Source organism: Zeugodacus cucurbitae, chromosome 5, assembly GCF_028554725.1.
Source record: "Zeugodacus cucurbitae isolate PBARC_wt_2022May chromosome 5, idZeuCucr1.2, whole genome shotgun sequence".
Lineage (NCBI taxonomy): Eukaryota > Metazoa > Arthropoda > Insecta > Diptera > Tephritidae > Zeugodacus > Zeugodacus cucurbitae.
The window spans coordinates 53,321,442-53,348,604 of NC_071670.1; the positions used below are offsets into that span (position 1 = coordinate 53,321,442).

At 33.3% G+C, this 27,163-nt stretch overlaps 4 protein-coding genes across 5 annotated transcripts in view; 3 read left to right on the plus strand and 1 right to left on the minus strand.

Moving 5' to 3' along the window:
• Nucleotides 1–268: 268 nt before the first annotated feature.
• LOC105210525 (ethanolamine kinase) lies at nucleotides 269–14,856 on the plus strand. Its single transcript, XM_011181539.3, has 4 exons — nucleotides 269–1,723; nucleotides 11,736–12,451; nucleotides 13,530–13,979; nucleotides 14,083–14,856. The coding sequence occupies exons 1-4, from the start codon at nucleotides 1,355–1,357 to the stop codon at nucleotides 14,180–14,182; spliced, it is 1,635 nt and encodes a 544-aa protein (XP_011179841.2). The 5' UTR covers nucleotides 269–1,354; the 3' UTR covers nucleotides 14,183–14,856.
• LOC105210522 (protein gone early) overlaps nucleotides 1,583–27,163 on the plus strand; it is a 92,451-nt gene continuing 66,870 nt past the window's right edge. Inside the window, exon 1 of the mRNA XM_054232271.1 lies at nucleotides 1,583–1,723. The gene's annotated coding sequence lies outside the window, so the exon portion shown is untranslated. The remainder of the gene's footprint in view (nucleotides 1,724–27,163) is intronic.
• On the minus strand, nucleotides 19,369–24,734 carry LOC105210524 (T-complex protein 11-like protein 1). 2 transcript variants are annotated; one of them, XM_054232277.1, is made up of 8 exons: nucleotides 24,368–24,734; nucleotides 22,813–23,245; nucleotides 22,061–22,171; nucleotides 21,831–21,995; nucleotides 21,278–21,756; nucleotides 20,899–21,217; nucleotides 20,666–20,832; nucleotides 19,369–20,570 (listed from the first exon to the last, which is right to left on the minus strand). In XM_054232277.1, the coding sequence occupies exons 2-8, from the start codon at nucleotides 22,833–22,835 to the stop codon at nucleotides 20,251–20,253; spliced, it is 1,584 nt and encodes a 527-aa protein (XP_054088252.1). In that variant the 5' UTR covers nucleotides 22,836–23,245; nucleotides 24,368–24,734; the 3' UTR covers nucleotides 19,369–20,250. The 2 variants fall into 2 exon arrangements, with proteins under 2 accessions (XP_054088252.1, XP_011179840.2); XM_011181538.3 differs by lacking the exon at nucleotides 22,813–23,245.
• Nucleotides 25,314–27,004, plus strand: LOC105210523 (probable isoaspartyl peptidase/L-asparaginase CG7860). The gene is made up of 2 exons (XM_011181534.3): nucleotides 25,314–25,472; nucleotides 25,546–27,004. Exon 2 carries the CDS (start codon nucleotides 25,568–25,570, stop codon nucleotides 26,558–26,560), a length of 993 nt encoding a protein of 330 aa, XP_011179836.1. The 5' UTR covers nucleotides 25,314–25,472; nucleotides 25,546–25,567; the 3' UTR covers nucleotides 26,561–27,004.

Consider the following 27,163-nt stretch of genomic DNA (forward strand, 5'->3'; position numbering starts at 1 on the left):
TATAAATAAAATAAAATAATTATTCAATAAAATGTTTGAAAAATGTGTTATATGTATAATCGTAAGTAAATAAAAAAAAAAAATCAATTATTACTGTAAACAATAGTAGTTTTATTTAAAAATTTCTGCGCACTATTCAACACGACAATATTTTTCGCAGTCTGGTAGCATTCACGCTAGTATTTCACCACACAGGGGCAAAACGGCGATAGCAGAGCATGCGAGTGCTAGTGTTTTCTGTGCGGCACTCAATCGTTCAGTTTACAAAGAGATTTGGCCAAGATTAGATGTGCATAAATTCAAAGTGATAAATATTTAGCATTTACTCGATTTCTGATTGCATTTAGCAAAAAAAATAAAGAAAACTCTTATTCGCTGTATACAAAGGAATTGAATTAACGTATGTTCATACAGTAGGATAAGAAAATCCTGCTAAAAAGTGCAATTCACTCATATAATTGTTGAAGGAGGAACAGGATTTTGAACATTTTGTGCAAAGAATAGAACACAAAAAAAAAACGAACACAGTGCAAAAGGGAGAGGTAGAAATTAGCAAACGAAATCCATTACGTGAAAAATCGATAAAAATAGAATCAAATCGGAAGCCCGTCATAAAGGCAAAAGCAAAAACAAAACCGAATAGACGTGTCGACGAGAGGAGCGCTACAACACCAATTTAACGAACAGTACAACGTTCGCTAAAGAGCGCGTAGCAAAAAACGTGTACTAGTAAAGGAATTTGCATATAACAAGGCACAATTCTTACTTGAATTTTTGAAATAATTCTTTCTGGCGGTCGTCAGCATAATCTTCGCGCGCAAAACGTTGAAATAGAAAAGTTGAAATTTTTGAAAGAGAATAGTAAAGAGCATATAAGAAAAAAGGAGAAAAATCAGCTGATCAGCAATAAAGGTGAAGGAGGAGAAACGTTTCTCCACCTACCGGTAAGGAGAACGTCACCTACATAAAAAAGAGCAAAATTTACTACAGCTGTCCAATCAGCCGTAAAAATAGCAAAAGCACAAAACGTCAAACAAAAAAGTGTTGAATTTGTAATAAAAACAAAATTGGAAAAAATATATAAAAGCCAAACAAAGCGAGCGAGCGGATGTAAATAAAAGAGCATTTTAAACGAAAATCTAAACAAACGAAACCACAGTTTTTAAAAGTTTTATTAGAAAATATACATATTGGTCTGGTAAACTAATCAATAATATTTGTAAGGAAAAATTACAAATTACTGCTACAAATCAGCAAAAAGTGGATAAAATTATACCCACAGAAAAAAAGAAGTATATTGAAATAATAAGTACCTTCCTAAATTTCTAATAATTCACGAGTGCTGCAAACTAGTATGGGCACAGAAACCAAATTCAATAGCTATAAGGAGAACACCACTGCAACGACTGGTAGTGTTTTACATCCGAAAGTAGCGCACAATGGTTCGTCGGCAGCAGCAATAGGTGCCGGTGTTGTTGGTGTTAATGTTGGCATTAGCAGTGTTGGTCAAAAGTTGCATTCCTCAAATAGTGCTTTGAATGGTGCATTGAACTCTAAACAACAGCATAGCGATATTACGAACCACAGCAGCAGCAGCAATAGTGAGAAAATTGTAACTCCAGTTTTTGTACCCATACACATTGGCGAGGACGTAATTAGCGGTGCCAAAGAGATACTGAAAGTGATAAGACCACACTGGAACATTAGTCATGTACAATTTAAAGTGAGTACTGCACACACATATTAAAAAGTTATAAATATAATTATTTTTTGATTTGTTGCTGAATTCGATTAAGTGATGTTGAGCGCTTTTAACGGTTTAAATATAATGTTTGCACTGGCCAAACCAAATATTTACTAGCTCAATGTGCCTAAAAATGCTCGTACCACTATTTGAGTTCTTGAGACCTCAAAATAATTACAATTTTCCTATTGCCTCTGTCAGCTGGAGAAATATTTGCATTACTCCAATAAAAACAAATTGTGGAAATTTCCAACATGCCATTTAATAACTTCAAAGATTTTGCGTGTACATACATATATAATCTGTATGCACTTGCTATCTGTTCTATTTATTAGTTAGATACTTGTTTATTTTTTTCGATTATCTACTATAATTAGACGCCAGCAATAGCAACGCTTTGTGTTATGAACAAGACAGGAACTAAGTTTATTAATTGTTTAAGGAAGTACATAATGTGTATGTAATTACACAGTGAAAATTATTTATGTCCGCTTAAGTCGCGGTTATCATCCATCATCATGTCGGAGTAAATGTGTGTTTTTTTGTTTTTTTTGCTTTAACTTAACCGGATTCTTTTCGCTTGTACTATAATGAACGTCACATTTTATTACAATAAATATTTATACATAGATACTATTGTTTGCACTGTATGTATGTATATCAATGCGTGTGTTTGTATTGTGGCATAAATATTGTGCTTTATAGCATTCTTATCACTTTAAAGGTTCTCGACATTTATACTGAGAGCAAATTCGGTTATTGTGCGTATGTGTTTTAATAAAATTTACATACATATGGCACATACATTTGCACAAGCAGATTTTGTTGCCAATATTATACATTGTGTATACAATGTAGGCAGACTATTTGTATGTAACTTGTTTCGTGTAACACTTACAACCTGCTGCTGTTTTACTTGCTCTCAATATTGTAATTAGCAGTATTATTCCTTTTAGACTTTTCCAACGCGTACAAGCTTTTAGTATTGGTTTTTAAATTACTTTCAAAAACATATGTACATTATTTATATATTATTTAAATTTTATTTCTTTCTACATTGAAAGCTGCAGCTGCATAAACACCTTTTTACTATATTTTAAAATCTATAATGAGGCAAAATATCGCATGTTTAACACTTGGCAATTGTTTATTATTTCCAGATACTTCTACAACGTTTCTTATTTTTTATGCATACAAATTAGAATGAGAGAATTATTTTTCTAGAAAACATATTCACGTAATTTTATGCAAAAATCGTAGATTTTAAACACAAACGTCATTAATATTTTTAAGTAGAAACTTTAGAATTTCCGTTGATACTCGCATGTTGGGAAACATAAAAAGTGACCATATCAAAATTTTGAAGTATTTAGAAGCGCCAGCTCCTATACCAATGTTATCAGCCTCATAAATGCTTAGTGACCTTAGGTGTCATACATATACACATTGACTCTGACAATATATATATATATATTTAACCCTAGAGAAACTAAACAACTACCACTTTCTCAAGCATTTTTTGATAATCATTATGACGGAGCTTCGACTTTCAGATATTTATGTTCTACAGTTCTAGAAGAAAATTTTGCTATATAGTTTATCGATTAACGGAGTACAGGATTTAAAACTTTATAAAATAAAATAAATTATAGAGATCTTAAGATCTATCTTTAAAAAAAATTAGTAGCACCCGTTTGTGCGCTAAAAGAGTTTAAAAAGCGCGTGGCTAAATACATTCCTTATCAACATATTGACAAACTCATTGATAAAAGCAAGTGTTTTAATGTAAATTTGTTTATTTATTTTTTTTTTAGTTGCTAGCCAATTGACGCCACACTTATGAGCAATTCGCATACTATAAAATTGTTCAGAAATTTTATACACATTTATGTATATATTATATAATACATATATGCCATACGTCCGTTTGCAGTTTTATCAGTAATCTCTTTGTAATCGCATAAGCTCTTATTATGATAAGAGTGTTAATTAGATGACGTCTACTATGAAATATGTCAGAAAAAAGCAGTTACTGATTAACTTTAAAGTACTAATTTAGTAATTTTGTTTTATTGCTGAACAGTAATCTAAAATTTTTTCAGCATTATGTATTATATTAGTCGTAATTTTTTTTAAATTGAAGTATTATTTACCATTTTAATTGCGTTCTTTGCAAATATTTTGCACTAAGTTAATTTATTTGCGCAAATAATGTGTTTTATATTAGAGTTTGAGATAGTGAGAGATCTTATCGAGAGTGCTTAAATGATTTATATTTTAGTTTAGTTATCTCAGTAAATTCTAAAAGTTATAGTTATACTAGTGTTTTGTATATTGACATGTGATAAGTTATAAAAAAAAAAAAAAAACAATTACAACAATGCAATTATTGTTTATAATTTAGACGCAATTTATTTTCACGATTTTACATAACCGTGTAATTTAATATACACCAGTACCTGAAAGTATAGGTCTACTTTATAGCGAGATTAAGTTGTTCGGTTACTGTCCCAGCTATATTCTATTTATTCTATGATTATTTTACATGAATAAAACAAATTTAAATGATAATTGATGGAGCAACAATTCTGAATATATTCCGAATATAGTTTATCAAGATTTTAAATTTTCCATGTGCTTTTGAGTTGTTATATGATCTACTTTTATTAAATTTAAATGAATCTTCGGTTTTAAACCCTGTACTCAATTTAAGTACTATTATATAATATTATTTGTTGTTGTTCGATAAAATGACGTCCTTCTTCTTCTTAATTGGCGAAGGAAACGCTTACGCGGTTATAGCCGAGTTTACCGCCGCCAATTGGAAATCTCAAGTGCTGCCAGGTCCTTATTCACCTAGTCTTTCCAACGGAGTGGAGGTCTTCCTCGGCTACCCCAGCGGGTATTGCGTCTATTCGGTCAACATGACCAAGAGAGCCGCTGTCTTTTTATTCGCTGTTCCATCGTCTGCGGTATTCGCCGATGTCAGTGTTTAAGAGACCATAAATCTTCCGCAAAACCTTTCTCTCGAAAACTCCAAGTGTCGTCTCATCGGATATTGACATCGTCCACGCTTCTGCACCATAAAGTAGGACGGGAATGATGAGGGACTTGTAGATTTTGGCGCTGACTGTTTGTTTGATTTCGTCTTGTCCTCATTCACCATCAGACCCATACGCTTTGCTTCTTTATCAAGTCTGGAAAAAGCATAACTAACGGCGCGGTTTTTGCTTCCGATGATATCAATATCATCGGCGTACGCTAGCTGTACACTCTTATAGAAGATTGTACCTTCTCTATTTAGCTCTCTATTTGAAGAGGTCACACGATAGTGAGTCACCTTGTCTGAAGCCTCATTTGGTGTCGAACGGCTCGGAGAGGTCCTCCCCGATCCTGGCGGAGCTTTTGGTGTTGTAGTTTTTCGGGAATCTTCAGACATAGGGGCATAAAGGTAACTTGCATTTTCGTGCAGTATTAAAATCGACGAAAAGGTGATGTGTGTCGATCCTCTTTTCACGGGTCTTCTCCAAGATTTGGCGCATGGTGAATAGTCGCATAAAAAATCGGCACCTTTCCGCTTACGCAGAACCGATATTACCGTCGATGTGGGAACACTCTTCCGCAATCTGTCTATATATTTCTTTAGAATACATATTCTCAATATATAGGCACATATGATTATTAAAATGTGATATAGTAATGAAAATTGTATTGAACTATACCTCCCAGTCTCGGTCTGTTTCGGAGATATCTAGGTTAATTTTTATTAGCCCGCTACTCTAATTACAACCGCTTTCGTCGCAATGCTATAAATTTCATATAGTTGTTTACATTTTAGATTTGTTTATGTTTTTATTACACAGACATACATACATACATACCTTCTCATATCTACAAATATTACCTGTCCCTGAACTCATTATAGCTTTATTGCCACTGTTTATAGTTATTTACTACACAATTATTAACTTGTTGGTGTACAAATTTGATTTGCGTGACTTGTATTTGAAAGGTAAATAAATTAAAAATTTTAATTTACATATTTACATACATACATACATACATACATAAACATATGAGAATACATGGTGTAAAGACAGCAATGCAAACATACATATTTACCTGTATATACTTATATTTATACATTTTTTGCACGCTTTCTCATACCGGTTTTGCTTTCATTTCCTTCTATTCATTATTAGAGTGCTAAGAAAATTGGTACAAAAACAAAAAGCGTGAAAAAATAACCGGTGAATTGTTTATTGTGATTTTATCATAAGACCACAAGCTTTTAGAATTTGTGGGTACATATCATACATATATTTATATACATACATATATATTCTGATAAGTGCCCATTAGCACCTGTCTGATACATACACTTGCTTATATGTATATGTAAATATCAAAAAAACCCCAAAAATATGCTTTTATTTTACTTTTTATAGTTTTATTTCTTATCCATCCATATGTAGTCAGTCCCTCAGTAGTATCTATAAAGTATATAGTAATTGTTTGATCTTTGTACCGGGACTGCTGATCCGTGCGGAATCTGCTTATTTTTTTGTTGTTGTTTACGTTTTTAAACACGCAATGCTCTTATACCTATTACGCGGCTACACGTCGTTCACAAAAAAAAACGGCGCTGTCGCCGCTAACCAATCGCAAAAGTTTTATTTTTATTTTTGTTTACTTGTATATGTATTTGTGCGCGTCTTTCTTATACATATGTGTATACTTGGTTAGTATTTGCACAATTGTTGTTTTATATTTTATTTTATATTAAATACTAAGTGTAGAAATTAGTCAGTTTGTATTATTTCGTCATTATCTTCTACGTAGCAAGATTTGTATGCGGGAGGTGGATGTGTGTGTACATATAATCATGGTGACAAGATTTCTCTTTCGTCGGTTCTTTGTGTTTTTTTTTTTATATTTTTTGTACTGATACCTCATCGTTGATTATTTATTCTTAAGTTATTCCCATTTTCTCTTCTTTTTACTAAAATACCACGCTCACCCTCTGCTGTCATCACATTGACTACAACGACAACCTGGGGTGGCTGGCCAAAAATAGACTCTTTGACTCTTGCACTACAAAAATGTGTGGGTATGGGCATGGTCGGTTGTATATGTATCTAAATATATATATATATTGAAGTATGTTTGAATAAAATGTATTCTCACTAGTTCAAAATAAATGTATAATTGCCTAGTCGCTTTTTAGGAACAATTTTTAATTTCTATTGGTCTGTGAAAGTCCTTGTATCATTTTTTTGTCATTATGTTATTAATAAGGGACTAGAATATAATATTGAATCCAAATCAATTGCATTTGATTTGCCGAAACATGCTAAAGAACTTGTTTGTTCCAGAAAAATAATTTCAATATAGCTTACATCGACTAGACGCGACTAGTAACCCATACAAGGCCTAATTCATCTCATAAAATGACAAGATCTATCAGAGGTAAATTCAATTTAGTCTAGTGAAAATATATTTAATACAGGATATTTTTAATTTTACTTTGGGAATGATTTTCACTAGTCTAGGGTTAAAGTCCTAACGGTATCTTAGCGGAGGCCTTGATTTCGAGCCTACTATTAATGGTACCTATTCACGGAGTTTATTGACTGTCCGTTCACGTGTAATAAACTTTGAACTTATTGAAATTCCACAAGAATTTCTAATCTTAAGTCAAAAATAATCCGTAGGCTTTGCCAAATCATACACCCAAGTACACTTATATATAAGATATATAGTATGTACATGTGCACTTTATGTATTAACGTGACCTTATCTATTTCATGTGCAGACATTTTTACTACATTCAGTAATCGTTTGCAATTGATTACCCATGATTCGGATAAATATGTACATAAATAAGCTGATAAATAGATAATTGCTGCAATATATACTTAATTACTTGAAAATCACGCGAAATTTCGCAATTCACGTGATAAGATAAGATAGGAACAGCTGTGAAATGTCAATATCTAGATAACTATGTATACATAATACATAAATATGTATTTAGGCATATGCAATGGATATTCATTCACAAGTGTTTAAGTTGCAGGTGTAAGGCTAATAAATTTTCTCATTACTATATATTTTTTGTCAATTATAGCAAAGTATATTGGTTGATAGTCTATGAATATCATATCCTTTCAACCATTTATAATTCATTCATAAATATTATTGGTCTACAACTTTGCTTCCGCCGTTTTTTTTGTAAATTTAAGGCTTTTTTCACTTAGGACAGCCTTACCGTACGTATCCGAAAGCATTCGATGAGCCTCAGCCGCACTTTTCTTGGAATTAAAAGAGAAAAGCAAAATTTCCCGCAAATGTCGAGAATACGGCTCAAAAAGTGACATTTTCAATTGAGAATAAGTTTGGGATGCAAACAGATCTCTACAAAATTTTGTTGGGTTAATGTTAACACAAATGTCCAAGATCGATATAAAACGATTTAATCGATTTAATCGACCAGTGCTTGAGACATCTATTGGAAAACGGCGGAAGCAAAGTTGTTGACCCAATATTATTGTCATTTTGTTATATCATTGAAAGATTTTGTAGTAAAAAGGTCTATAATGAAGCCTCTTTCTAAAAAAATTACATCCAAACTTTTCCATATAAAATGTAAGTTATACTACCACAGCAGAAATAATCCTGTTCAATGCATCAAAGTAGTGATGTAACGCCCTCATCCGATAAAAAGTTCTACCCAATCAAAATGAAACCCATAAGAACAGTGCACCTTGATTTAAAACTGATTTCACTCCGCCCTTTTATTCGCTTTTTAAAACCTATTTGTTGTTTTTATTGCAATGATAGTTGTTAAGTTGTCAGACGTTTGTAAATAATTCGCATTATCTTGTTAATAAATCATTTTTTACTTTTATGGGAATCACTCACGATTTATTAGTAAATGTGTATGTTTGTATATGAACTATAATGCACACATTTAACAGTCTGTAAGGTTACCAGTATAAATAAAACAATGCAAATGCAGTCACATGTCGAATAATTATTCCAATAATATAAAACTAGTACAAAACGTGCATACTTAATAAATATGACAATCATTTAATCTATAACTGTAAATATATAGTTTATATAATTAATCTAACATGGCTACCTGATTCATTTACTGTTATTGTCATTAATTAACACGTCTGTCTAATAAATCTATAAATTCTCCATTTGCTTACTTAGTTCAAGTAGACATATAGTTGGTGTTTTATAATTTGACGTAGTCACAAAAAAACCATATAAATCCCGATTTATGATAAAGCTTATGCTTTAATATAAGCTTAAGTTATGAAAGTTGTCTCACTTGATACTTAATTATTTATTTTTTCTATAATTGAATACTGTCTAGATTTTGTGGTTTGAATAGTACTCGATTTGATCAAAGCGATAATTACTTTCTCCTTAACTCCATTTCAAAGTCTAATTGGAACTTTTTGAATTAACGCAAATTTACTCTATTCTATTAACTATTTTTTGTGCAGTATGTTAATTAGACACGATTCAGTTAAATGCTAATTACATGAACGTGTAATTAAATAATTACTAGACATGCGTGTGAAAGCTGTCAGTTCTATTGATAAGTTAAGATACGAACAAATGTGAAATGCCCATTTTTATGAATTGTTTGTATACAGGTATTTTTAAATAGACAGACAGTACATAAAATGAATCTTTAGTCTTACGTACGAGGGCTGCTATATATATTTCTGGTCTAATAATGAAAATAGGAATATTTATCAACGAAAATGGTTTTGTTGTTTTTCAAAATATTCTCCATCAAGATTTATACACTTTTGCATGCGCTCAAACCAATTTTCGAAGCACTTTTTTTGAGTCTTTTTTTTGAGCGATTGTCAAATTGTGCGGGATCCAACGAGAACAAACCTTTTTTACGGCCAGGTGTTCATGCAATATCGAATGTACGCTGGTGGGAGAAATGCATAGGCATGCCTTTATCTGAAGGTGTGTTACATGACGGTCTTGCATTATCAGTTCACGTACGGCATCAATGTTTTCTGGCACAACGGCTGTTTTTGGACGACCTTCACGGAATTCGTTTTTGAGCAAGCGTCGGCCACGATTGAATTCGTTGTACCAGTTTTTCACAGTGCTATAGGATGGTGCTTCATAGCCATACAAAGATTTTAGTTCATCGATGCACTCTTGTCGCGATAATCCACGTCGAAAGTTGTGAAAAATGATCGCACGAAAATGTTCACGAGTTAATTCCATTTTTTGGCCGAGATGAATTTTTTAATTCCCTGTAGAAATATATATAGCGAACGAAAGGCCAGAAATATATATAGCAGCCCTCGTATAACAAGTGCATACAAATCTATAAATTTGTAGGAACCGTATAATGTTATAAGGATGAGTTAGTTGCTTGCCGCCAAGCACATATATATCCTCAGATCGTTTAAACTATTTTTGTTGCTCTTGTAGCGTCAGAAAACAATCCTTAAGTACTTTTGGAATATTGCTCAGCCAGATGACTCCAGGGGCCAAATGTTAAATTATAAGAACGAAATGCATATCTCATCCGCCGTACATACTTCATATCCACAATGTTTTGAGCCCATCACATGATTCAAACCAGAATATTATCTTTCTAATACTAAAAAGGCAATTTTCAAACACAATTTGCTTCGTCCTGTCAACTACTTGTGGCTTTAATGGTCCAAATTCAAAATTTTCAGCAAAATGTTTGCGTTTATTCCATTAAAAAGTTGCAATCAAAATCGTTCAATTAATATTTCTTCATACCAAAGCCCAAAGAAGGTCAGAAAACCAAACGCAATTTTGAAAAGTGTATTTGTTTGCTTTTTACACATTAAGTTTTTCAATGAAAATAATTTTATCTTCATTTTTATATCATACAATGTACCGGGAAACTGTCTAATTGAACTATTACGAAAATTTCGCAATTTAAAAAAAAATAAAGTGCTTAATTCCTTTTTCACTGGCAATATAAAGCATCTATGCTCCCATTAGCCCTGTAAAAATAATTGAGAAAATCTAAATTGAGTACAACTAAATTGAGTACATTTGAATACCAAACAAATTGAGTCAATTAACTATATTGCCTCAACTAATTGACCTGATTGAACGGATTTATATAATATATTATTTTGTTTATTATAATATATGCTTCCCGCAATTTAACTTAATTTAAACCAATTGGCCTAATGATTACCTAAAATCTTTAACTGAAAAGTTCAGATTGAATGATTACGCGATAAATTGCATGAAATTCACAGCGGTGAATTTTCAAATGCGATAATGAATCACTTAACCAAAATTTCATTCGATTAATAAAAATGTTTCAAAATTTCAAGTGTGTTTGTGTGAAGTGTGATAAAGTGACTATGAATTGGCTTAATTTAATTGAAATGCGGATTGAGTTAATTGAAGTTGACATATGTATGTATCAACAATGGAGGAATGGATAGTGATCGTGTTGGTGATGGGGTTGACACCAGCTGCATGCGGAAAGTGTCAGCCAACAAATTGTGAGGATCAAAACAATTTACATCACCGTACGAGGGACAAGGTCATTGTAATGAAACACAAATCGCAACAATTCCACCAATTTTCCACTTGTTGTGTGGTGCACATTCGAAGCCATAAGGGTTAATTTCTATGCTCCAAAAGCATAACCCAAGGCACACACAGCTGAGCAATTTGAGCAATTTGGAAAGCAAAACAGTGTTATCATGTCAAGTGCTCTGTGTCACGGAATGGACACACACACATATTACACTCGTATGTATGTGTGTCAGTGGCAGTAATGATTGTTATGATACATATCATTTAGTGGACACCCATTAAGCTAAGCACACAATTGGATGATATACACGGAATGATTAGCGGCAATCAGGCAAACGAATTCGTACAAATATGCAAACATTTTTAATGATTTTTTATAATTTCCTTTTTTGTGCAATTCTAGAAATTCACCGATGGCATCACAAATAAGCTTGTCGGTTGTTTCTATAATCCCCCACCACAAACAACAACAACAACAACAACAGCTAACAGCAATGGCAATGAATGCGACACAGACTGCGCATATGGCAATGACACACCACACTCACCCTCAACCTTGGCATCATCCACACTGTTGGACGACAATAATGACTCGGGCAATATCAGCGACACGGATACATTGGATTCAGAGGTGACTACGTCGAGTGCACTTGACATAGATAGTCAAAATGCCAGCAACAATGCGCACGCAAAAGATGAAAGCTGCAACAGTGCTGCGATCGCTAATGATAGCAATGTAGCGCTGGTGCGTGTCTATGGTAACAAAACCGATCTGCTGATCGATCGCAAAGCCGAGACACGCAACATACAGCTGTTGCATACGTACGGGTTTGCGCCCACACTATTTGCCACATTCAAAAATGGTTTAGTTTACGATTTTGTACCTGGTGTCACATTGAAGCCGACAAGTGTTTTGGAACCGAAGATTTGGCGACTGGTAGCGACACGTATGGCCGAGATGCATCGTCGTGTGCAGGTGCAGGAAACGCCGGCTGCTTGCAATGGTGGTGGTGGTAGTGGTGGCGGCGGAGTACCGCATGTGCCAATGTTGTGGCATAAGACGCAGAGTTTCTTCGATTTGGTACCTGAGCGTTTTAGTGATCCCGAGAAGCATAAAAGGTAATTTGCAACGTCGAAATACGAAATTTATTTCGTCACATGCCAAACTCATTATTTTGTAGGCCACCCCAACCCAAAGAATGTTTAGAATGCAATGATGGACTTGGATGGGGGAGGCAACGCGGCGTCCCAAACGGCTACGGCTTGGGCCATACAGGCTTCGGCTGCGGCTAATGGCTACGCCTGCGACTGTGCCTGTGTGCATTGCGGCAAAAGAACGCTGTTGCGCGCGCGTTGTTTCGCAATCGATTGGGCATATAGCGAGAGGAGAGGCGATATGGGCAATTGAGAGTGTTGGAATCTCGTGGCGGTGTAGGAGCGTTCATATTAACTATTTGACGCACTTTAAAACGAAAAAAATGTGCCGTTCGAAAATGATGTGGCGTCTGTGCTCTTATTCGGCTGTTAGCATATAAATCGTTAGCCGTAGATCGTTTGGCTTTTCGTTGACGCTCTTTCGTGGGACTGCTCGTGGCATGCGTTTGGTACCCACTAGGTGCCAGCAGGCGCGTCGTGGAACTGCCTACCAGAAACTCGTCGCTTGCACTACTGCTGCGTCCATTTGTCGTTGTGTCTTCTTCGCTCGCTTGCCTACACCCGCTCACTCGTCCGTTCGATCGATCGTCTACTCATTCGTACCATTCGATTTTCGATTCCATATGAAACTAGTAATGTTTTTTCACTTACTTTTTTTAAAACTAAAAACACAACTCATTTGAAATAGCATTCTTTGTTGCCTTTAACATTAATTTATAACTGTATATTATAACAAACAAAAAAATATTAATTTTAATTAGTTGTATGCCGTAAAATTTCAATTTATATAAGCAGACTAAAAACAATCACTTCATTCAAAGTAAATCAATCACATTCAGTACATTTAGCTTAGCAGTCACACATACAAAAAAAACAAACACATATAGCACTAAGTACTACATAAAATATAATGCAAAAGTTGTAAGCAACTAAACTGAACGCTTTTCTTCTTGATTTTTTCTCTTCCCGCTGTGCGTTGCGCAAATTTTTTTGCCTTCACTCACATGAAAAAAAACCAACCACCCACCCCCACCCATTACAGAGTTGAGGAGACTTTCTTGCCCATAAAACGTTTACGCGACGAATTCAACGAGCTCTACAGGCGACTCGAACGCCTAAACAGCCCCGTGGTTTTCGCCCACAACGATCTGTTGCTGGGCAATATTGTCTACTTGGAGGCGGAGCAGCGTGTCAACTTCATTGACTACGAATATGCCGATTACAATTTTCAGGCATTCGATATTGGAAATCATTTCTGTGAATTTGCCGGCGTCGACGAAGCGGACTTCTCACGCTATCCGAAGCGTGACTTTCAGCTGGCCTGGCTGCGCGTCTACCTGCAGGAGTACTTGCAACGCTCACACATCACCGACGCCGAAGTGGAACGCCTGTACTTGCAGGTGAACCAATTCGCGTTGGCCGCACACATGCTCTGGACCGTGTGGTCGCTCATACAAGCGGAACATTCCACTATCGATTTCGATTATGCCGAGTAAGTATCAGTGCATGTAAATTGACAAAAAATCAGAAAAAAAACAAATTGTTTCAAAAACTCATTAACTAAATTTTCAAAAATTATTTAAATCATAATACAGTTATGCGCACGTACGTTATGCGGAATACAAAAAGCATAAATCCATATTGGGTTTGAGCAACACTGAGGAGGAGGAGGACAACGTTGCGGCGGCAAGCTAAATTCACCATATGCACATAGCGCATCTAAACACGCCCCTCCCTACCCTGCTAGCTGCTAGATTATAAGCTGAGCATGTGAGTTAGACTCTAATGCTTGGCGGTACGTCTGACTAACGGAAGTGTCAGCGAATCTTGTGTTATGGCTTGCAACAATAAGGCGTTAACTGCGCAACAAAATAACAACAACAACGTTTAGTTAACAGCGTTTATTTCAACTCAAAACGTTTTTCGAATATCGAATTATTTGAAATAGCAGACACAGTCGAAATTCTGTATTCTATTCGTGGCGCCCTGTTTCGTAGTCATTCTTGTGTGTGTGTGGCGAACGTGTATAGTACGCAAATCGAAGTGAGAAATTAATTTATTTAATTTTGCAAATAAAAAAAAAAACATTCCGCAAGCATTAATTATTCAAATACGATTTATATGTAATACAAATTGTAATTATAAAATATGTTAAAAATATTGAAAAAAAACTAAAATAGAAAATCAACAAAGAAATTGAAAATAGTAAGCCATCAAAAGTGTTGACAACGCATTGTGATTTGTTTTTAGTGTAATACGAATGCATTATCGTTTTAATTATTATTCTCTACACATAACCTAATTATTAACCAACTGCATTGATTAACTTTTAAGTGTTAAATAAAAGCGTATATACATATGTATCGACATTAGTAAGCCTCATTTTCTTCATCTTGGACGGGCAGGTGTGTGATAATATAGTATGCCTAGAGTGAAATCAATAGATAATTGACAAAAATCAGTACTAGTCTTCAAAAAAAATTTAAAATTCTATGTGTAAACTTGTGTTTTCTGTCTATTAAAACTCAGTCAGATATTTCTAGTTGCTAACTAGCATTATTCTTCATTATTTTGCTATTTCTATGTGTAAACTAGTATTTTCTGTCTATTAGAACTCAGTCAGACATTTCTAGTTGCTAACTAGCATTATTCTTCATTATTTTGCTATTTAACTGTAGCGCTAGTTTTCGTTTAATATTAACTACACATAAAAATTGATTTTCTAACCTAATGTTTTTTTTTAACTATTGCATACTTATATTATTTCATTTACAATACAATTTGATATTCAATTAGACTATCATTAATTTGTGTTATCTATATCTTTATATCATATTATACAATTATATTAATAGAATATTTGCTAAATTATGATTTCGGTGCCGGTTTGAGATCTTATTTCGCAAATAAATAAGACGGGAATACAATATTTTTGATTTTGCTTTTAGAAAATTAACCTCCATTTTTTTCAGCAAAGTATTGAAGGCAATAAAAACTGACTTGAAATAAATTTTATTGTTTGTTAATGTTTTTTTAATGTAAATTTTAATGTCAAATTTATTATAAAATCAGCCCCATAATTTCACAACTCAACTAATCGTTAAATAATATGAAATCTCCAATTAAAATATTAAAAAATGTTGTTAAAAATCGCTACACTCTGTAGTTGCCACTTTTCTATTTTTTTTTCACAATTTCCAAACATAATTCTTTTTAATGTTGTATTTTGCGCATTTAAAAAAAAAGTAGACTATATTGCTCTGGATTTCCCGATTTATAGCTAAATAATAAAAAAAATATGATTATAGAAAAATTTTTCGATTCTCCTAAAAAATATTTCTAGAGCTTAAATAATAACAAAAATTTTCATAAAATCTTTAATTACAAAAATCTGACATGTTTAACAAAAGCCGGTGTTGAATCTGGCATTATTTAATATCTTTATAGAACCCAGGCATTTTTTAAATAAAAGTTCAAAATTAATCGATAACTAACTTTGAACATCATGTTTTTTTTATATTAATCTTTTAAGCTAAATTTTAAATTACAAATCATAAAATTTTCATAATGTTTGTCTTTTCTCTGTAATAAGCGAACTTAACCCTTAAATGCATGAAGCCAAACTCCAATTCAAATCACTTCGTTAAGTCACTGTCAACTGAGTATAAGCTGCGGTAATTTTTAAATAACCGTTAGCATTTATGACGCCTACTGTGAGTAAACCAAACTTAATTAACCCTAGAAGGTCATCGCTATTTTTATAACGTAGAGGTCATCCCTCGTCGATTCGACGACGACATTACTCAAAGTCCTTAATATATTATCCTACCTATCAAAACCTACTAAAATCAATATATTCACATTACCTGGTTTATATACCTTCTAAATAAAACAATATCAAACAGTTTTTCTTAAATCTTTAATGAAATAAATAAAATTTTCACAGCTCTGATTCATTCGGCTTTTGTACAAAATAAAAACTCGCGTCGTCGAAACGACGAGGCATGACTTTCCAGGGTTAATTGATTAATTTGATCGAATTTTGATGCATTTAAGGGTTAAAATTATTATTGAAAAATCTAAAAGATCTAAAATCTCTGAAAACTCGCTGACCCAAACCTTATTTTCTAAAATTGATTTGAAAAAATTCTAAAATTTCTTAAGTTACAATTTATTTTGAATAACTCCATTTCTAAAATTAATTTGAATTTATAAAAATAATAATTTCAAACAATACGGCATTTATATTATAATAATATTCTAAATAAACTGCATTTCTCATTAACACTACGATCTAATTCACACGCTTGTATTCTATAACAACAAATAAATAATTTTAGCTTGTTAAACTTGCTTAAATAACACGTTCCCAATGCCGACATTAAAGTTTAAAACTTTTTTTTTCAATTTGGTAGTGGTGCTAATTAGTAATGTTACAAGCAAATCAATTATTTGCGCATGCTCGTGAGTATGCAAAATTATTGTTAGTAATATTGATATTTTTTGTTAGCAAGTGTTATATAAACATTTATGTAGTATACAAACATACACATAACATACATATATAGCGCGTACGATTCTTAGAAAGCCGTAAAAATATTTTGGTTAAAAAACGAAGCGCTTGTAAAAAGCTTTAAAAAAATAAAATATAAAACATTAAACCGAAGAATGTTGATGAACGATTTTAAGAAATACGTGTATGTATGTATATGTGTATGTTACATAATAATTAATATAAAATAGTTGTTTAGAATGAAATGTTAATAGTGCGGAAAAGGGTCGTAAACTATAAAAATATAATGAAAATAAAAACTATATAATATATAAAATGAATAGTAGTGTGCATAAAATACTACACACAAACATATATACAAATATTATTAACTCTCATGCTAATCAATAATGTTAATGAAAGAAAAATGAATATGAATAAATAAATATATGTATATTACTATATATATATGTATGTACGTATATATTATTCTATTATTGTAACAAAAATATATATATATTAATCATGACGTATATTTTTTAATGTTTGACAAATTGTTTTTGGTTTTTACTCAAATAAACGAAATATGTACAAATCAAAGTGGTATTCCATTTTTCTTTGCACTTTTTTGAAGCGAAGAGTTGAACTTTTTTTAAATGTTAAATGTTAAATATTTTAAAGGGAAGAAAAGAACATAAGGCTTTACTACGAAAATTTTGGTTTAATTTCTGCCATTTTGTCGACTCCACTCTTATATCTTCACTTTGTTTGCCACTTTAGTTCTTTTCTCTTCTAGGGTTTTGTAGAACATTGTTCTCTGCTGCTCGAGGTTTTATTCCAAACTCTTTCGTACACGAGACCAATCTAAATCCACCTTTTTATCGAGCCAATGACTATTGCTTCCTAAAACTACTTTATATTAACCCTATGACCTACAACAACAACAAGCCCCTTCTCTATATTCAATTTTTGATTGATTGTAGATTTTACAAATAATATTTTTTACATCAAACAAAGTCAAATCAAAGTCGATTACATATTTCCTATACATAATTTCTGAAACACGGATAAAGCAGAAAAAAAATAATAAATTTAGTACCTATGAGCATAACACATTTCGACCGATTAACGAATCCGCAAGTCGCTAGCCGTCAGCACATAGGGTAAAGACAAAGAAACCAGTCTATCGGCCGGCCGGTTATAAACTGCGCAACTCCAATATGGTCGCCTGGAGGCAGTAGGACGCATGCTTAAGTAGAAATTATCTCTGCATCCCCACCTACTGGAAACCGATCCGCCTCCCAGAGCCATCAAGAGTACCTTTGTGAAATACGTCGACGATATACAGGACTATACCGACAGAACTTCGGATGGGACAGACTTTCGACAACTAACCACCTCTTTACATGCGCCCTAAAGTCTACTCATCTAACAGCCTTTCCCTCTGATCCGATCCTATCGAAACAGCTCGTTTCCTGTTCCTCCTGTTAGATAACTTCGATGACAATTAGTTTGAGCTTGCGGGTTCAGGTAGGTTTAGGTAACCATTACAACAACAACCGATTAAGGAAAAAACAAAGAGGTACTCATTTTGTCTGAGCGACCAAAAAATGTATATAAATTCCTCATAACCTCTCAAGTATTTTTGTTAATTCGGCTACTTAGAAATTTAGTTAACTGAAATTTACAGGTCGCTTCCGAATGAAATTCAAGCAAATTCACTTTCCATCCGATATATGGTATATTTGGTGTACTTTTTTCGATTTTACTTTTCAAATTCCACATTTTTTTAATTTTCACTTTCACTCGGATTGCAAAACGTGCCTTTTAAGCTTAGCGTAAATTATTATTATTTTTTATTTTAAGCTTGAGAACACACTCTCATGCAATTCGCTGCTTAACAACTAACTTATTGGTGAATAAAATTAAAATAAAAAACTTTGTGTTTTATCATTTGTTATTTATTTCTCACATTAATTGTATATACTAGAGATAAAAATAATGTTCAATTGTGTTAAAGTTCTTTTCCACGGCGCAACCATGAATATTACGCATATGTATGTATTGTATGTATGTATGTTTCTAGTAATATGTAAATGTATATCATATTCGCTTGTATAATGTATATATTCCATATATGTATAGGTAGTAATAGGGTTAATGTTAATAATAATTTTCAATATCACAACACATCATTTCCAATTAAGAAATCATCTTTTCTATGAAGAAAATAAATAAATATGTAAATTAATGCAGTAAAAATTATAACAAAAAAGGATAGTTATTGCAACATTTGGTGCGCAATATAATTTTTTATAGGCTAGTTTCATTCCTTTAAATATGACATTCACTATATTCAGTTCAGTTTATATTCAGATGTATGTATGTATGTGTGCAAAAATTCGTAAAATTTTGGTAAATAAAAAATCGATATCACTTCAATGTTGGTGGTTAAGTTTGAGGTTTTATAAATAATTTTTCAACTCAAAGTAGTACTTGGTTGATTCTAAATGATTTATATGCAAATAGCTACTCGAAATCGAAAGAAAAAAATATCTATTCGAACAAGTTTTTAGTGTAAAGAATTTTTCATATTCAATTGTGCTGATAATAAACAGTTGCGTAGTGACTAAAGTACGGTAATTATCAAACATAACCACAAATAAGTTCAAGTCTCATTCGCGCTCATTCACGAGCAGCACCAATTTTTCCAATACTTTTCAAACAAATTTCATTGGCGTTATGCAGGCATCTTTTGCCAATAAATAAAATTAAAGATTTCGATTTTTTTAACTCAGCTTATAATTTCACATTGAATTTTGCTTATTTTCTTCATTTAATAATTTTGTGAAACAGTTATTAAAAATAAACTAATTAGCACGTTTTAACGTTTGAATTTATATAATTTTTACGATTTTCAACTTTGCATTTCTTCATTATAATCTCATTCAATTTGCTTGTTTCTAACGTTATCCATTTTTAATTAAATTAAGTTGGAGTATTTTTAGGAAAGTAAATTTGGTTTTTTTCGATTTTCTGCCCAAATTCTTAAACGTCACAGTTCAAATCATAAATGCGCCGGCACTTCGGGCCCCACTTCAGTCACGTGTTGGCTCACGTTTGGTTAGTTCGTTTACAAAACTTCCGATTTATTAAATGAAATCAATTTGTGCCAATGGCAGCACTTGTCTGACAACAACAACGGCACCACACATTCACACACAGCACATACTGTCGCTTGTCGTTTACGTTACGCTAACATGCATTTCCATTATTGGCTATTCGAAGCCTTCTCATCGGCAGTAGCAACAGCGGCTGTGCTCTCAATGGTTGCTTGCTCCTTTTCTGTAGCGCTTGCAGCAGCTGTGGCATCGCTCGTAGTTGCTGCTGCTGCGCTGCTTGTGAAGGGCTGTTGTGTGAGCACACGCATAAAGTATTCACCGAAGACGGAATGATTATAGGCAATTACGCGTTTTAAGGCAGTACAATAGGCCTCGAGTTCATCTTTGAAATCCGCATAACCAGGTGGTGGCGGTGGCAAACCGGCTCTCGAGCGCATGGCCAAACGGAAATAGGTTTGGAAACGTTTCCCTGATGAAAACAGAAAAGTTAGGATTTTTTTTTTCAATTTAAGTTTTATTTTTTTAATTTCTGATTTAAGTTTTTGTAAACAAGAAGATACTTACACATTAGTTGACGCACCGGCGAATCCTTGTTGCCTGCTTGCATTATTTGCGATTTCAACAACTCTTCCGTATTAGCATCCATTACCGGCTGTTTCTCCTTTTGTAAGTAATCATTTATAACGGTTTTGACTTGTAGCCACACATTTTCTATGGAATCCAAGAGCTCTCTACAATAAGATATAAATCATATATTAAGTTCGAATTATATACATTTCTTATTTGCATTTATTTACTTCTCGTTAGTGGTGCCTTGCAAAATGATTTCAATTTGTTTAGCGAGTGCCACACGATTTTCGCTGCGTTGCGATATAATCGGCACACCCGAGCAAATAGAGATGACCGCAGCACATGTGCAAATACGTTTAGCACGTTGACCCAGTTTCAAGATACGCTCCTTGTCAATCGATAGCACCTCTGGGAACTCCTTCGACTCATCCCAGTCCATAAGTTCCATATAGGCATTTGAGATCGTTTGTTCTGGTGATGAGGGCACATTGTTGGCATCATGTGCACAGCTGTTCTTCAGCCAATTTTCGGTGCCAGGGAAGCCAACTGTGTTTGAGAAAAGGAATTAATAAATTGCGTGCTTTTAACAAGTATATTTCCACTCACATTTGTAATATTCCAAGTACTCCTTGAACTTCTTCTTCTCATATTCCACCGAATTGGCCATAATGTCATTGCGTGCAAAATCGAGCAAATAATTGACCATATCTAATTTCATGAGCGCCATTGTTTCGAGTATATTCTTAAAAGTATCCACGACATCTTCGATTTCCGTCAACTGACGCACCATTTCATCTCTGGCCGGTGCGCATGACTTGGCCATGATTTGTATGACGAAATTGGCATAGGCTCTAAAATCTAAGACACCCTCTTCGGCCTGTTGCTTGATAACATCGATGTCAAGTATTTCGTTGATGTGCTGTAAGGCACGTGTATTATTCTGCGAGAGTATTTGAGGAAAGCAGTCCTTGATCTCAGCCAACAATTGTATGGCGTGATCATAGCATGGGGGATTTTCACTAAGCTGACCACGCAATACGTCCCAGAAGGCTTTATGCATAATATCCTTAATGCGACGTTCCAGACTAACGTGTTAAAAGTTTATTTTTTAACTTATAAAAAAAAATAATCATTTTATTTTTATTTCTTATTGTCTTACCTGTTCTCTGGTGGTTCGTAAGGCTCGAATTTAAATTCAGGATTTATGGCAATTTCGTGCACCAGTTCCATGTTTTGTATATTTTTTAGCACATCACCTACTTCGTGTAGTGTTAGCACCTTTGGTGGACTACCATCCATGCTGGGCAGCACGAAGCGTGCCAATCTGTGTTAGAAACGCATAATTTTAGATTTATAGCATTAAGAGGAAATTATTTTGAAATGACTTACTTATCAGAGCTTTCACTCTCAGTGCGACTGCGCAAACTTGAGGCACCCGGTGAGGTACCAAGTAAATTTTCGGGCGGATTTGACTCGCCACCAGAGCCGTTGGAGTCCATTCTGAAAAAAAAAAAATTAAGTTATTTATAAGCTAATTATAGACATAAAATAACTTATATAATAAAATTAACCTACAAAATTTTCTTAAAGAGCGTTTTAAGAAATTTTTGCTCTTTTTTTAAGACATTAAATATATTGTTGTATTCCAAAAATTACAGCTGACTGATTTAAGAAAATATTGAAGCGTTATTATTGTAATATAAGAGATTCATACTACCAATCAAAGATCGTAAATTAAAGTCTCAAAAGATTTTCTTAGTATATAATATAAATATGTATACAAATCTTGATAGATATATTATAGAATGTAATAGTATGTATGTATATATGTATTCATATTTCCTCACACTTAAAATACAAAGCACACACCGAAGCAAATTAATTTCATATGTCCACACATATCTACTTGTTTTTTTGACTATGCAATGAAATAATTGCGCAGTAAAGCAGAAAACTAGTCATTTGCAGTAGCCAATGAACTGCGTATAACCAAAGAAAAAATTTAAAATGCATATAAATTATAAAACATATGAGAAAATGCATTGTCTAACTTCTAATACACTAACAAACAAACTTCTTCCTACCTCTCACCCCACTAAAGTAGAGAGTATAACTTATAGAACTTCCTAAACACTACTCACCTTGAAACCGAATCAGCTGGCATTTTTGCGTTGTTTATTATTGTTTACTTTTTTGTTGTTGTTGTTAATTCCAATAGCTTTACTTTTTATTTTGTAATTGTTGTTACGCCACACTTGGTATTACTAAATGCAGCAACTTTTCATGCGATTCCGCGTCTAGCACAAAGAAAATTGTTTGCCGTTTGATTATTGAAGTCGTTTTACCTAACTTGGTTTATTGCTTGCTAACAAAGACAGGCTTTGAGTTCAACGCTTGCAACTGATGACTTCTTTGTTTGTAGTGCCTTATTTGAAAGTAGAAACACACACCACTAACATCAAGACTTGCTCTTCTGGTGACAATTTCCTTTGTCTGCACAGTAGTTACGATTTTTCAAGTCCGACTTTCGATTTAGACACGTTTATTTTCAAGAATTATATTTATTTTTGCAAGCTGTAATTGAGTTTGAAAATTTTGTTTAATAATTTTAATAATTTATTTTTTAATTACAACGTTACTAATTTACAAAATCCGCAAGTTAGAGGAATTCTATTAGCATTAAGTATTACAAAATATGTAACAATATTTAGTGTTTTAGTGGTGTTGTTTATTGGTATTTTTATATATTATTTCAAATATTAGAAGTATTGATAGAAGAGGTTATACATATACTTTTGATGAAATAGTTTAACGAATATAATCCAAATAATATTTTCAACATTATGATTATAGATACTAAAGTTAAAAAAAGTATCTTCACTTCTCTATATTTATGCATCAAATCTTAAAAATTCACTAATATTTGTTATTTATCACAAATTGTTTCTCACACGTGTAATATGTAACAAGGTTTTTAAAAGCTATATACACATAAACGTCTGTAAAGTGAACTAATTATTTCTTTTAATATACTCGATTTTTAATGTTCAATAATAACCTCCAAGGTCTTCGTTCAAAAATAATCTCTTGAAATCAACGTCTCCATCAGTTTTCGTTACTTTTTTAGCCACTCACTTAGGTCTTCTTGTATATAATAATTTTTTATATGCATTTTTCAAGCATTGCACAACAATCAGTGCCTATGCTTTCCTAATAGTATACCTCGTCGAATGGGGTTTATCACTAAAATGACTGAGGAATAAACAAAACCAACGACAAAGCAGCAAATGAAAACAAAATTCGTGAAAATACAATTGGAAAATATACAAATTCTGTATACGCGTTGTAATACAAACGCACATACATACATATGTAATGAGTGCTGGTACACGGTTGGGTGGAACGCAAGGTGGCTGTTTGGGAAATTGTAACAAGGACGTATAAATATACATACAGATGACAGCTACAAACGCACGCACGTGAAGCTAATACTATTTTAACAATTACAAGGTAGACTGAAACTTAGAAAAGGGTGGAATTGGGCAATATTTATATACATAAATACATATAATGCGCATACTTTTCAAATGTTAGCGTAAATAAATAGTGTTTTTTGGTGGCTTTAGTAGAAAAATTAGAAACATATTTTACTTAGTAACAACCATAATATATGTAAAATTTTCATGAAAAACATACCCAGCACTGAGACAGCACGATTTTTTCCGTCCAAATTTGTAATTTCTTACGCAGCAATCAAAGTATTCTTACAACTTTGTATATGATTTTAGATGGTACCTTTTTAAATAAAACGCAGTTAGCCTTTACTGTGACAAAAAATATTACTGAAATTATACGTGTTTTTGTTGTTGCGAAATTGTACACCAAATTGGTATTACGTCCCAGCCTTATGCAAACTTTTTTAATTCACAATTTTTCTTTGTTGTTAATTGGATAGATTAGTCACAATTTTGTTAAGTTTTGCTGAATAAATGCAAGAGAGGAAACTTCTTTTTGCCTCTAAAAGCGTCCACAATGTTCGAGAAGAAAAAACAGATTAAACAGAAAATTGAAATAATCAAGCAAGCAAAACATGGCAGAAATGTCATCGATTTTTGTTTTGTTCTACTTTATTGGCTTTTGTTTTGATCGGTGAAGGTGCCATATATTCGTACGATTCATGCTCAATGTTGCCATATTAGAATTGATGAAATAAAATAATATTGGCTTATTAATTCTATATCTTTACTGATTTGTTTAAATGTATATTCTAATTGAAATATACAACCTTCGAAAATTCATTTAGTTTGTGAAAACTTTAAAATTTTAATTCCAATTCCTATAAAGAAGATTTTCATATTGGTGGTAATTATTGGCTTTTCTCTTTTGAACGCACTTCGCTTTTGTTTTTGTTTTTATTATGACTTTAATTTTCCAATTTTGTTTGTTTTGGTTATGTTAATTTTCCAATACAAACTTCCAGCTGAGATAAGGCTGTAAGTTGAGCGTAAACAATGATAATGATAAAAAGGGGCCGTGCAATTGTTTTTCTAGACTAGGTGGTAATTATTGGCTTTTCTCTTTTGAACGCACTTCGCTTTTGTTTTTGTTTTTATTATGACTTTAATTTTCCAATTTTGTTTGTTTTGGTTATGTTAATTTTCCAATACAAACTTCCAGCTGAGATAAGGCTGTAAGTTGAGCGTAAACAATGATAATGATAAAAAGGGGCCGTGCAATTGTTTTTCTAGACAAAGCGGTAAAATTCCTCGACGTGCATCGTTCGTTGATTTATAGCTGCACAGTGAGTAAATAATAAAAAATTGTCAAGGAACATTGAAAATACGTTTTAATAAATATGCAACTACGTTTTGCAGCCATAAAACGAAATCTTTAGAAATGTCCACACCAATGCTACTAGTACATGGCGGAGCCGGTGGTATAAGTGATGCGCGTGTGCCTGGCAAAGTGCAAGGCATGAAGTTGGCTTTGAAAGCTGGTTTGCCATTGTTGATGCCCTCAAAGAAATGTGGTGGCATCGAAGCCGGTTCTGCGCTGGATGCCGTCGAAGCGGCTGTACGCGCAATGGAAGAAGATGAAAATTTCAATGCTGGATATGGTGCTTGTCTTAATAGTGATGGCAACGTGGAAGTGGAAGCTAGCATTATGGAAGGTTCTCAATTGCGAGCTGGTTGCGTAACACTGCTGCACGACATCAAATATCCCATTACGGTGGCAAGACATGTCATGGAGAGAACGAATCACACGTTTTTAGGTGGTGAAAGTGCACAAAAATTTGCTTTGGCAAATGGTGCAGTACAATTGTCGCCAGGTTCATTAGTGACCCCAAGTGCATGTGAAGCATTGACATTATTCAAGAAACAACAATCGGAGGGTAAAGATACCACATATGCGGCCACAGAGTTGGATACAGCTGTTAAGGAGCGTCCAGGTGAACCAGGCACTGTGGGCGCCGTAGCCATCGATGTGAAAGGCAATATCGCTGTCGCTACATCAACTGGGGGCATAACAGGCAAAGTGCCTGGGCGTATAGGTGACACACCCTTGCTAGGTTGTGGTACATACGCCGATAATAAATGGGGCGGCACCTCTACCACAGGTCATGGTGAGACAATAATGCGCTTCAATTTGGCACAAAAGATTCTGGCAAACATACGTTACGGGAATATGTCAGCACAAGAAGCCACTGAAGTGGCATGCAAAGAGATGACCGAACGTTTGGGTGGAACTGGTGGTGCTATAACTATTGGACCGAAAGGTGATATTGGTTTTGCTTGGACTTCAAGACGAATGGCTTGGGCTTATGTGCGTGATAACGAATTTATTTATGGCATTGATCAGGGCAAAGTGCTAAAGGAGCCATTTGAATAATCATTAAAAACTACAATTGATAACAAGATAAAGACCGAAACTGCAATTTATGTACTTTTACATAAATTTTTGATGTATATACTAATATCAAATAAAGACTATAAGAAAGACTGCAAAATATACAAAATTAAAAAGATTTTTCTGTAAATGTTAACTATTTATGTATGTATATTTATATATTTGTTGTCAGATATCGACTAGCAAGGCAAGTTTTTCTTGCAGTTCACTTCTCATTACCGCCTAAAAGTATGCAAATGTTTAGAATCGTGCATGAGTATCAAAATTAATATGGTTACTTATATTTATAAGTATTTTGTATTATTACTAAATATTTATATATAAATCAAAATATAGTTTTTTATGAATTTTTAAATTGTATTTTTAATAAATAATTTCAATTTTTTTTTAATAATTAGCAATACAATACATAACTACATACTTGCATTAATACTTATTTTCTCTGCATTTACTACTTTCCCCTTTGTCTCTCTCATTTTTCGACGATGCTCTCACAAACCACTACTTACAACAAACATAGCAACGAGCGCTTGTATGTGTGTAGTGTACTGCATTGCTACATTGGCTTGGTTTACTGCACAAACC

What these genes read in the sequence shown, in the direction of transcription:
- LOC105210525 (XM_011181539.3), top strand. Translation starts at nt 1,355, where the DNA reads ATGGGCACAGAAACCAAATTCAATAGCTATAAGGAGAACACCACTGCA. An exon ending in GATCCCGAGAAGCATAAAAG is followed by an intron (nt 12,452 to 13,529) that starts GTAATTTGCAAC and finishes CACCCATTACAG; the next exon opens with AGTTGAGGAGACTTTCTTGC. An exon ending in ATCGATTTCGATTATGCCGA is followed by an intron (nt 13,980 to 14,082) that starts GTAAGTATCAGT and finishes ATCATAATACAG; the next exon opens with TTATGCGCACGTACGTTATG.
- LOC105210524 (XM_054232277.1), bottom strand. Translation starts at nt 22,835, where the DNA reads ATGCCAGCTGATTCGGTTTCAAG. An exon ending in CAAGGCACCACTAACGAGAA is followed by an intron (nt 20,833 to 20,898) that starts GTAAATAAATGC and finishes ATCTTATTGTAG; the next exon opens with AGAGCTCTTGGATTCCATAG. An exon ending in GCCGGTGCGTCAACTAATGT is followed by an intron (nt 20,571 to 20,665) that starts GTAAGTATCTTC and finishes TGTTTTCATCAG; the next exon opens with GGAAACGTTTCCAAACCTAT.
- LOC105210523 (XM_011181534.3), top strand. Translation starts at nt 25,568, where the DNA reads ATGTCCACACCAATGCTACTAGTACATGGCGGAGCCGGTGGTATAAGT.